Genomic DNA, 12,033 nt, shown 5'->3' on the forward strand with positions numbered 1-12,033 from the left:
GAGGGTTGGGAGTTCTGAGGGGGGCAGGAAGTGGGAGGGAGTGGAAGGTGAAGGGGCGGGGCTAGGGCAGGACAGGGGTGAGGCTAGGGCAGGGCTCCTCCCGTCCTTTTTTTTTGCTTGCTGAAATATGGTAACCCTAATGGCAAGCCAGAATGTGAATGTATAGCACACCAGCTTGCTGCACAGCAATGTCCTGTGTGGACCCAGCTACAGCTCAGTGCAAGTCCCAGAGTAGAGGAGGTGCCCTCAAGTATGTTCTTACCCCATGTTCGCTAACTTGGATTAAAACAGCAATGAAGACATGGCAGCTCGGCTTTTAACTTTAGTTAAAGCCTATGTGGGTACTGGGTTTAACTGAAGCTGATAACCCAAATTAAAAGCCAATTTGCTGTGTTAGCTAACCCGAATTAAGACCACACTTTTGTTTGCAATGTAGACATATCCTAGGCTTCCATCCCGCTCTCACCTGCTCATGTCTCTGCCTAACTGTCCTGAAAATCCAACTTCTCACTGGGCTACAAAGACCTGAACATCCACCTCGGCTAGGATTGGGCCTGTTGTGCTGCTGTGGTAGTTGGGGATTTGGAGTGCCTCATGCTGGAGGCTGCAGAAGGAAGCAATCACCTAGTTGGAAGTACAGCTTTAGTGTAGCATGAAATAAGGATAAAAATACTGCTTTACTCACATGCAGCTACCAGTAGGGAACAAAATGTTCGGGGATATTACTGAAATCAGGGCAAAACCCCAGTTTCAGTGAAACCAGCTGGGCAATCCCTATAAACCAAAACTTCTGGTCAACCTAATCAGAATCCGTCTAAAATTCCCTGCAGTTTTTTACCACTGGGTGTTTAATTTATGGTATTTGAAACAAAAACAAACCCTATGGATAAGCTGTGTAGTTTTGTTGGTTAGAAAAGCTACACCTTCATTCCCTGTGCTAGACGTCATTTGCTGGTATCTCCCATCATCTGGCCTGAGTCAGCAGACCAGTGAAGAGGGGAAGAGAAGAGAATATTCACATCCTAATAGGTAGGTTTATACTGTATATTGCACTGGCTTCTTTTTTGGACCGTCTCAGTCACTAGTATCAAATACACAATCTTTGTCTCTCCGATGCTTTTCAAATCCCATATTGGAAGGACTTAGATCAGACCTTTGATCCATTTTTAGTAAATGTACAATGAATTATTCTGTACAAAAAAAAGTAGGGTTTGGCTTCTCTTGTTTGCTGGCCGTTAGAATTTGTAGTTTGCTGTCCCTGACCTGAGTCTTGAGTTGCTGTAAGCTCTGTCCTTGTTCTGTAGCAGTTCTGCTTTTTATCAGGTTTTGTGTGAGTCACTTGGTCTTATTGTGTATTTCTCATTTCCTGTGTTCCTGCTTCTATACCTTTTAGTTGTTTTACCATTGCTGATACGATTATCACCTTTTTTGTTCTGCAAGTCTCAAATCTGTCTTTTATTAATGAGGTCATAGATTTTCCTTCTGGTATCAACTATAGTATTAATGCTTTCAGATAGCTCTTATTGATTTCTCTTTACCTTTTAACATATGTTAGGCTTTGTATGAGTCTCATCCTTAATGGTTAGCTAAATAGTTTTGATGCTAATGATGCACTTGAACACCATGTGTTAAGGCGACCATTTTTCAGCTTGCTTTTATCATTGTTAATTGTAAATGGACTTTTCTCAGTTCCCCCAGTTTCTGCTAAAATGAGTTGTAGTTGTTTTCAGATGATTTGTAGTATGACATTTTTCAGATGAACAGCTCAGCCTCTGCCCATAATGTTGTATGCTAATATATGGCTTGTAAATAATTTAAATAAACCAGTCAGTTTTGGATTATCAGAGGATTGACCTCAAAACAGGGTAAGATATGTTCCACACACAGACTTAAAATGTGTGTCTATTTATTGTTTTGCAGATCCCAATCTTCAGACACATTGTGGATCACTGACTCCCACTCAGGGTGACATCCCAGCATCTATTATGTGTGACATAAAACACTGTGGAATGCTGCTGTAGATTGGAGTCATCCTGTTAGGGAAAGTAAGGTCTGTTTTGTTTTGTTTTACAATATCACAGTTTTGTGCCGTATTGTAAAACAAACAAACAATTCTCCTCCAGAACTTAATTTATAGGCCATTGCCAATCTGCAGTGGAATTCTGTGGTGGTATGACATCATCAACATGCATGCTGAAGCGTCACACAAAGTGGGAGCCAGCAATCTGTGAGTGATCTGTACTTTGGGACCTGCACAGCAAGCAAACCAAGGTGAGCTGTAAGTTAGTTATTTGCTGAAGGCTTCTTACAAGTTTTATTCATTGCATTTGATACATTATTCTAAATATGTGGGGGATTAAAGTAATGTCAGGTCACCTTAAAAATCTCAAATTGGATGTGATTCATAAATTGAGATACTACATCTTCCTTGTATGCATACTTCTTTATAGTGAACTGGGCTATTAAGTAATAAAGGTTGTCTGATGCTAATATTACTTCATGCTTGCTCCTTAATTTCATATTGCGTGACTTATCAGACACTTATTTGCTTACTAGAATTCAGGTACTTGTTTTCTGTCTTTGACCAGCAAATTTCATTTATTTAAATTAAATCCCAAAACTCTGCTGCAATCATATGAAACCATTCGATGATGACAGACTGTTTTCTGAGCAATTGATTTCTAAATCAGGGGCGCCCCAATCGAAAAATTAGTTGTGTGCAGAAATTAGGTTTTCTTTGTAAAATCTAGCCTTGCGTTACTGTTAGTCATTTTCTACAAATTCATGCGTCATGTTTATGTTGCTTTTTTTGTTTCTTTATTGAAAATTGAACTTAAAAATAAGATAAAGGCTAGACTTGCATGCAAAAGGTCATATTATTTCTGTGCATACTTTCTGCATGGCATCCTTATGCTGAAATAAAAACTGCAGCTAGCAAAGTTGAAACAGGAACTTCAGAAGTTTCATTATTTAAATACTGTACTGCAAACTGAATTTTGAGTTTCTGTTTAAAAAAGAAGTACGTATATGTATATAAAGGAACATGCAAAGTGAAGTCCATACAAGGAATTGTTAAGCATATTCCAGTGATGTTGGGAGCGCTTCCCAAGCCGTAGGTCCTTACATCAGAGAACAAAATCAAACTAACTAGAAAGTCTTTCATTATACCTGCTATCAGTGTTGCACTCATCACAGAGATGAGTGAGAGAGATTTTTGTCTTTGCACCCGAATACATTCATATTAGAAGAACTGTTTTTTGTCAACCGAAGAAAAGTTATTTGATTGTTTACTCAGTAAATACACATTTGGGGTTGGGTATTTGACAAACTTTGTCCTTGATAGAATGATACAACTCATGCCGACCCCTCTGGAGTACTTTTGGGAGGCGTGCGGGGGGGGAGGGGGCAGGGGGGAACAGTAGTATATATGTAGAAGTGTTGGTTTAATAAATAGAAAAGATTATTTTAACCATTCTGAGTAGCTACAGTAAGGCTTGTTGAAGACAGGATACATTCCCCTTTTTGGACCAGAAAACAGGGAAGTGGTCGTGAAACTCACAGGTGTTCTTTCAGATGTTTAGTCAAATCCAAGACTAACTTAGGCAGAACTGCATTTCTTTTGGGAGTGGCTTAATGTGGTGATGCATTTACATCCTGAAAGAGCATTTTCGTTAGCGATTTGGAACATGAACTGGTTGACTGAAGAGCTTTGCTCTAGTCTCCCTTGCATGAAATTGTAAAAGTAAAGGACTATTTTAAAATCTGAGTGTCTTGGCTCGGCTACAGAATTCCTCACACAAAAAACAGTTTGGAGCCAATTTTAAAACTATAAACTATAAACAGCATGCATGCTGAAGCGTCACACAAAGTGGGAGCCAGCAATCTGTGGCTATATTGTTGGAAGATATCTGAAAAAATTTCTGTCTTGTCCGGTTCAGCAATCACTGTAGCATACTGCATTGCTCATTCTGTGTGCTCAACTTGATGTCTGTATTGATTTTGTTAAAAAGGAGAATTTCTGGATATTAACTTTACATAGTTGTTTCTTTCATTTACAAGTTGGAGATTCATGGGGTGCTCCGAGTAGGGAGGTATGACTGATCATTGGAGCCCTTAATAGCAATGCAAGATCAAAAGAGAATATATTAAATAGATTTTTTTTTCATTTATAGTTGGAATAGCCATAATAACTATTTTATTGGCAGTCTAGGTAGGGTAAATTAACAGGCATTAGAAATAAGGGAATGATGATCATGCTTAAATGTTTCATATTAAATTATTTTTGGAAGGCAACTTAAAGGATCCATTTGTATTTACTGTTAATTGTACTCGCACAACAGTGGTTTAATTTAATCCAAGAGTGAGTGCAACTGGAGCTGACAATTTACCATGAATTCTTTCCTTTAAAAATTCTTGCCATTCTTTAACACGTACATTCCTGTGTGCATGCGTGCATGTGTCGTGTGTGTGCACATGGTTACTTTACATGAAAATAAGAGACTTATCACCTATTTAAAGAACTTGCATGAAATATTTCACATTGTAGCCCTAAAAGCATGCATCACGCTAGAATCTTTCCTTACTTAAACAGGAGAAAGTGCAAGTGGCTATTAGAAGATTGGTCTTGTATTTGAAACACTGACTTTTGTATCCATGTTTCTGTTATCTTATTTACATATGCATAATATATGTAAAACATGTTTTATTTAAGCTGTTATATTTATTACACAGAATATTCAAAATATGTTGTATTAAGGTGTCTGTAAGTGTAAAAAAGTAAATAAAAATAGTGCTAAGAGAATTATCCATCATATAGTCTATTGTTAAGCTGTAGTAAACTTTCCAGGACTGTGTATATAGGTATACTTCATAGAGAACAAAGGGACTGCTATATCTGAGTAGAACAATGGCAGGAAGATTTGTAATCCTTTAGGAGGAGTGAATGTATGTGTATTTAGTCATTCTGTCTGTTTGGTCCAGAGATTGCAAATTTCAGTCCTTTGGTCAAACTATTGTTTCATGTGAATGTTTGGCCAAATGACTAAAACTTTCAGGCATTTGGTCAAATTACTGAAAATATCATAACAGATCGAGGCATGTAATCTATTTGGTAATGCTGGAATGGGGGGAGGAGGAATGATAGCAGGGAAGTTGGAATGCCAAACGAGACAGAGACATGGGATGGCAGAGGAAAGGAATTGGAGAGATGGACTAGGGCTAACCAGGGATTTTGTGTAATGTTTTTTTCAAAAAATTGATTTGCAGTGCAATGAGATGACTTTCTTTACACAACCACTAATTTAGTTCATTGGAATCTAAGGCCATTTCCACGCTACCATTATGGCATGAGTGGCTCTAAATATGGTTTTATATCTGTGCATAACAATTGTATCTACCCTGATATTTTAGTCCTCTTCCGCCAAGGCAGCTAGTGAAGAAGCATTTTACCACTGTGTCATTTGACCCTGCTGGGATCTGGTCAGACCACAGTGGTGTAAAAAAAGCTTGTGGTCAATCTGTTCCATTACCCACTGTTGCTAGCACTGCTGGAGCTGCACTGGTGCTAGAGTAATGATGGGAGAATTTCCTAAAATTCTGTGTGTGGATCAGAGCAGTAAGATTGATATTTGGTTACTAACTATGACAGGTGACGATGTATTTTTCCCCTGCCAGAGGCTTAGGCTTGGTCCATGGTTCTTACTCTTTTTGTTCTACCCATTCTTTTTGTTGTGTGACCAGAGCCCTCTTCCTGTAATGGTTTAGCCAGGCTTTCTTCTTTCCATCTGTCTGGGTAATAGGTCATTCCAGTGTGCAATTCACTATGAACCGCTGGTGCTGCTCTCTTTCCATGTCATACATGCACTTTTATCCCCTGCTAAGGTGCAATGGGGATAGGTGTTTTTTGTTTGGCTTTTCATTTATTTTATTTAAAAAAAAAATGCATCAGAAGAGTTGCCCAGAAAGACCTATCATAATCACATAGCAAAAATGTTAAATTGCTTTTCTTGCATATACTTTCTGATCTGTTGTGTCATGCAGGTTTGATATTATAGAGAGTTGCACTGTGGCATTTCCTAAGTGAGTCCTTTCCCCACCCTCGCTTATTATAGTGCATTATTTATTTATAAACCCCTCCAGTGTGTATTTTACTTTGAAATGTTCACAGCTGGAGTGTAACCATTTACAAAATTAATTCAGGGAGTCCAAATAAGCACATTCCTTTGGTTTACCGTTCATGGTACAAGTAATTTTTTCCATTGGGTGAAAGCTTTTAAGTCTTAGATCCAGTGGAGTAGGTTGGAACTGTATTCAGATTTCCCCTAAGAGGTGATAATTCATTTAGCTGTAAGTAAAAGCCAGATGAGCACATTATTATTTAGACCAAAAAGTGTGCTGTCAGCTCAGTATGGGATGCAGTATCACAAACAGGAGGGAATTTAGTGTATCTCTCCAAAAGGAAGTACATTGAAGTATTTCCTTCTAATAAATCACAACTAAACTGGTACCTAAAATTACATGTTGTCTCCTTGATTTATGTACAGCCTTCATCGTGGAATAATATTAATAGTTACAGCAGTGATTGCGGATCATTATACTCAATAGATTTGATTCTGTTTGTATGCTTTCTATCATGAATGATATTCTGAGAGTACATTAATTGATCTGAATTTTCTAAGCAGCATACTTTGTTTTGTTTTACAGACTTTGTCCATTGGAGTACTTGATATCTTTGGGTTTGAAGATTATGAAAATAACAGCTTTGAACAATTCTGCATTAACTTTGCTAATGAACGCTTACAGCATTACTTTAACCAACACATCTTTAAACTAGAGCAGGTAGGTCTGAATATTCACTGCATGCTACAAATGACAATTTGCATAGACATATTATACCTTATCGACTTGAAGTCGATTTTTGAATTACAGTGTAAGTTTTTTATGTATGAATCTGTGCTTTAATGGATTTAATCATATTTAAAATCTAAGATGTGTTTTTTACTAGTCATTACCTGTAAAAGCCATCATGCCCTAGATCTCCTATGTCAAATGACTCCTCCATCCTGGGCCAGCGCTGAACTCAGAAGCACACATAGTTCATGTGAGGATCCTGAAGACCTCAACTGTTGTACATTTGTCTTCCATGTGTGCACTCTGAGGTTCCCCAAATGAGAAGTATCTCTCTTGCCTTTATGTGGACTCGCTGCCATGCTATCTAGATGCCACATTTATTCAAAGTTCACACTCTCCCTTCCTCCAGTGTCTTTACTGCTTCTCAGTGAGGGTGGGGTTTCTTTCACTTGTTTTTTTTAAGGCAAAGCATAGGCAGCCATTACATTTCCTTTATTACAGGAGGGCTTGTACAAACCACTTGGCCATGTTTTGTGTCCAAAAGGTGCCAAGACCTAGGTCATTCTAATTTCTGATGGTCAAGGTCCTGCAGCCAAGAATGTTCAGACTCTGGAGAGTTTTGTCGTGACTGATTCAGAGCTGTCAAGGTGTGTCTTGGAGGAAAAATGGTTCTTTAAGATATCTTGGCCCTAATCCATTGAGGGCTTTAAAAATCAGAAAAAAAAACCCCAAGAAACAGTTTTGCTACTGAATGGGGAGCCATAAAACTCAGAGACCCACTATGTTGTGTTCTTGTGTGACTGTATTGTGTGGTAGGTAGGCTCCTTCATAAGTTTCGTAAGTTGCAGGATGTCTCCTGCAATCCTAGGTAAAACATGCTGCATTAGAAGTGGCAAGGCATGGACCACTGTTGCTACATCCACATTTGATAGAAAAGGGTATAGCCTCCTGGCTAGCCAAAGGTGGAAAAAGACATTTCCAGTCACCTATTGTTTGGTATCCAGCAGCCCTACACAGGTGTATCAAGAACAGATTTTTTAAGAGCCAGTTATTTCAAGTTGTGAAATGAACATTCTTCTTCAAATGATTGTTCATGTCCATTACACATTAGGTGTCCGCGCGCCGTGTGCACGGACGTCGGAAACTTTTTCCCTCAGTGGCTCCCGTCGGGCCGGTAGGGCCCCCCATCCCGCCAGAGCGGCGCCCCGCTCTAGGGTATATATATCCCTGCTGGCCCGACCCTCCCTCAGTTCCTTCTTACGGCGGCGTTGGAACAACTGTCTCTCGTCTGAGAGTGTCCCTTAGCATAGTCGTTAGTGTTATCTTTACAGTTATCAGTTCTTTAGTAGCTAGTGTTAAGCTTAGCAGTTAACAGTTCGTTAGAAATACTCAAACTTCTTGTATTAGGTGTTTGGTCAACCCTGGCACCGGCCCTGGGTGGCGGGGCATGCTGCACGCCCAAGGCTTCAAGGCTTGTGCCATGTGCCGTAAGCCTATGCCATTAAGTGATCCACATGACTCGTGTCTCTGTTGCCTGGGGGAAGCACACCAAAAAGAGCGCTGCAAGATCTGTAAGGATTTCAAGCACAGGACTAAGAAAGAGAGAGACTTTCGCCTTAAGCAGCTGCTCATGGAGATGGCGTTACAGCCCTCCACTTCGACAGCACCGTCAGCCTCGGTGTGGAGTGCCCCGGCATCGGTCCGTGATCCGGCGCCGGCGGGGTACCCTAAGCCCACGGCACCGAATCAGCGAGAGCACCTCCGGCATCGGTCGTCTTCACCGACAAAATCGAAGGGCCTACCCAAGGCCCGAGGACACTCCCTGCATAAGAGTGCAGCGCCCACGAAGACCTCGAGTGCGCCTAAGGCCGTTGCGGCCTCGGCACAGGTCCCGGTATCAGTGGCTCCGGCGTCGAAAGGCCCGTCAAGTCCCGGGATAGGCGCGTCGAGTGAGGAGGAAGGGCTGGAGGAGCTTTTGGAACAGCCCTCCACCCCGGACACATTTGAGGCAGCAAAGGACCTCATTGAATTGTCCGCTGAGGGCCCCATCCAAACTAAAGACGTTCCGCCGAGACTGCCATCCAGAGGCAAGCCAGCAATGGTGCGCCCATCACGGTCACCATCTCGGCACCATTCACGGTGCCGGTCCCGGTCGAGCTCCGCCTCGGTGGACTCCCGGCTTCCCTCCACGCAGAGAGCTCCACAGCCGTCGGGCCTCAATAAGCAGCCGGCACCGACCCAGCAACCCTACTTGAGTAGGCACCGGGACGTGTCAGTTACACGATCCCCGAGACCGACCACCCGTAGTCGTTTCCGATCCCGTGGTCACCGGTACCGATCCAGGTCCAGATCGGCAAGACGCTACTCCAGGTCCCGGTCACGGAGGCACTACTCTCCAACCCCGGAACGGCACTGTCCCATGGCACCGCCGTGGCCTTCCAGATCACCGTCCATGGTTTTGGAGGCAGACTCGGGCCGGTACGGCGGATATGCCCACAGGGCACAGCCCGGTAGGGACCACGAAGCCGCTTGGCATCCTCAATGGGGCCAGCCAGGACAATGGCCATTCTGGACCCCTTGGGCCTACCACCAGCAAGGCCCCCCATCCAGGACCTCGAGATCTGGGCCCTCGGGACACCGGTCCCGCTCTCCGCAGTGGCACCCGCCCTCTCGCAAGGAGGCCACGGTCTCCAGACCACTGGAGCAAGAAGGGGCAGACTCGGCACCAAGCCTGATACCGTCTCAGACCCACGTCATGGGACGGGCCCCAGAGGAGCGCCCAGTCGGTGAGGAGTTGCAGGAAGACGAAGATGCACAAAAGGCCCTCCTGACCTCTTCCTCCTCACCAGACGAAGCCGTGGCGGGCACAACAGTGTCTGGCCCTCTCCCGATTGATCATCGGGCACACCAGGAACTGCTCCGCCGTGTAGCCCTCAATCTGGGCTTGCAGGCGGAGGACACGGTAGAGCAGGAGGACCCCAGGGTCGACATCTTAAGCCCGGAGGGCCCCTCCAGGATCACGCTCCCGATCATAAAAACAGTCCAGTCCAACTACAAAACAGTATGGCAAACACCGGCCTCCAGTGCACCAACTGTGAAAGGCATGGAGAGGAAATACTTCGCCCCATCTAAAGGGTTTGACTTCCTCTTCTCTTACCCAACTCCCTGTTCACTGGTCGTCTCTGCGATCAACGAACGAGAGCGTCATGGCCAGCAAGCCCCGGCCCCCAAGGCCAAGGAGGCGAAACGCTTGGACTTATTTGGGAGAAAGGTCTACTCGTCCGGGGGCCTCCAGTTGAGGATCGCTAATCAGCAAGCGATTCTAAACAGACACAACTTTAATTCTTGGGAATCAGTCTCCAAGTTTAAGGAATCCCTGCCTCAGGACTCACAACCCGAGTTTACGGCTCTAGTGGACGAAGGGAAGGCGGTAGCCAAAACCTCCCTACAGGCCTCCCTTGACTCCGCGGACGCAGCTGCTAGGACAATCGCGTCGGGGTAGTAATGAGACGCTCGGCATGGTTACAGGCTTCCGGCCTTCCACCAGAGGTGCAAAACACCCTCCAAGACCTTCCATTCGAGGGGTCAGGCTTGTTTTCGGACCAGACGGATGCCAGACTACATAGCCTCAAAGACTCTCGAGCGACCCTCAAGTCGTTGGGAATGCATACCCCAGTGACACAGAGGAAACCCTTCAAGCCCCAACCACCACAGAGGCAGTACCACCCTTGTCCTCGACAGGAACCATACCGCAGACATGGCAGGGATAACAGGCGGAGACGTAACAATACGCCTAACCAGGGCCAAAATCATGGCCAAGGCAAGCCACAGCCAGGAAATAAACCAGGGTTTTGAAGCTGTGATCAAGGACAGCGTAGCACACTCTATTCCGGATCCACCTCTATGTTTCAGGGACCGCCTGTCCCGTGTTTACCGTGCTTAGTCACATATAACATTGGACCGCTGGGTCCTGTGCACGGTGGAGGCGGGCTATACCCTTCAGTTTTCCTCGCTCCGTCCCTCCCATCCCCCTTCCCCATCCCTCTTCAGGGACCCCTCTCACAAACAACTCCTCATGCAGGAGGTGCAGACCCTCCTCACAGTAGGAGCAGTGGAAGAGGTCCCCCCGGACCTAAGGGGGAAAGGATTCTACTCCAGGTATTTCCTGATTCCCAAAGCAAAAGGGGGCCTCCGTCCCATTTTGGACCTACGCAGACTAAACAAATTTCTGATCAAAACATGTTTCCGTATGGTCTCCCTTGGAACTATTATCCCATCCCTGGATCCGGGGGATTGGTACGCTGCCCTCGATATGAAAGATGCAGATTTTCACATCGCCATCCACCCGGCCCACCGGCGGTTCCTGCGCTTCACCATCAACCAGCGCCATTTTCAATTTACGGTCCTGCCCTTCGGCCTGGCAACGGCCCCACGAGTGTTCACAAAATGTATGTCCGTCGTGGCAGCTTTTCTTCGGAAGAGAAGGATGCGCGTGTACCTGTACTTGGACGATTGGCTCCTCGTGGGCAGGTCGGAGGCCGAGGTCCGCTCCCACATGACACTGGCTCTACAGGTGTTCTGCAAGCTCGGCCTACTGGTCAATGTGCCCAAGTCCTCACTGATCCCCACGCAGAGACTGGACTTCATAGGAGCACTCCTGGACTCGGTGGTGGCGCGGGCAAGTCTTCCAGTGTCACGGTTCTTGGCCATTCAAAGGGTCGTAGGCTCTGTCCAACAATTTCCCACGACTACGGCCAGGTGCTGCACCCAACTCTTGGGGCACATGGCGGCCTGCACACATGTAGTCAGACATGCCCGCCTAAGACTCAGGCCATTACAGTTGTGGCTGGCCCAAAAGTATCGCCCCAACAGAGACCCTTTAGACCTGGTGGTGACAATCCCGGCTCGGGTGTTGAACTCCCTCCGCTGGTGGCTCAATCAGCAGCAGGTTTGTGAGGGGGTCCTCTTCGCTGCCCCGCAACCCACTCTGACGTTAGTAACAGATGCGTCGGACCTGGGTTGGGGGGCGCACCTGGGGGACCTGCGGACCCAGGACTTATGGTCCAGGGAAGAAAAGTTGCTTCACATCAATCTGAAAGAGCTAAGGGCGGTTCGCCTCGCCTGTCAGACCTTTCACGCCACCATAGAAGGCCACAGCGTGTCAGTTCTGATGGACAACATTAC

The 12,033-nt window shown here is 45.1% G+C and overlaps 1 protein-coding gene across 7 annotated transcripts in view; it reads left to right on the plus strand.

The window, feature by feature from the left end:
- The window catches only part of MYO9A (myosin IXA), a 455,456-nt gene that overhangs the window by 300,737 nt on the left and 142,686 nt on the right, over positions 1 to 12,033 (plus strand). For all 7 annotated transcript variants that reach the window (XM_034783136.1, XM_034783134.1, XM_034783141.1 and 4 more), the window contains one exon: positions 6,703 to 6,837. In XM_034783136.1, the coding sequence (XP_034639027.1) occupies positions 6,703 to 6,837 (135 nt within the window). The remainder of the gene's footprint in view (positions 1 to 6,702; positions 6,838 to 12,033) is intronic.

The sequence above is a fragment of the Trachemys scripta genome, chromosome 10 (genome assembly GCF_013100865.1).
Source record: "Trachemys scripta elegans isolate TJP31775 chromosome 10, CAS_Tse_1.0, whole genome shotgun sequence".
NCBI classification, from domain to species: domain Eukaryota; kingdom Metazoa; phylum Chordata; order Testudines; family Emydidae; genus Trachemys; species Trachemys scripta.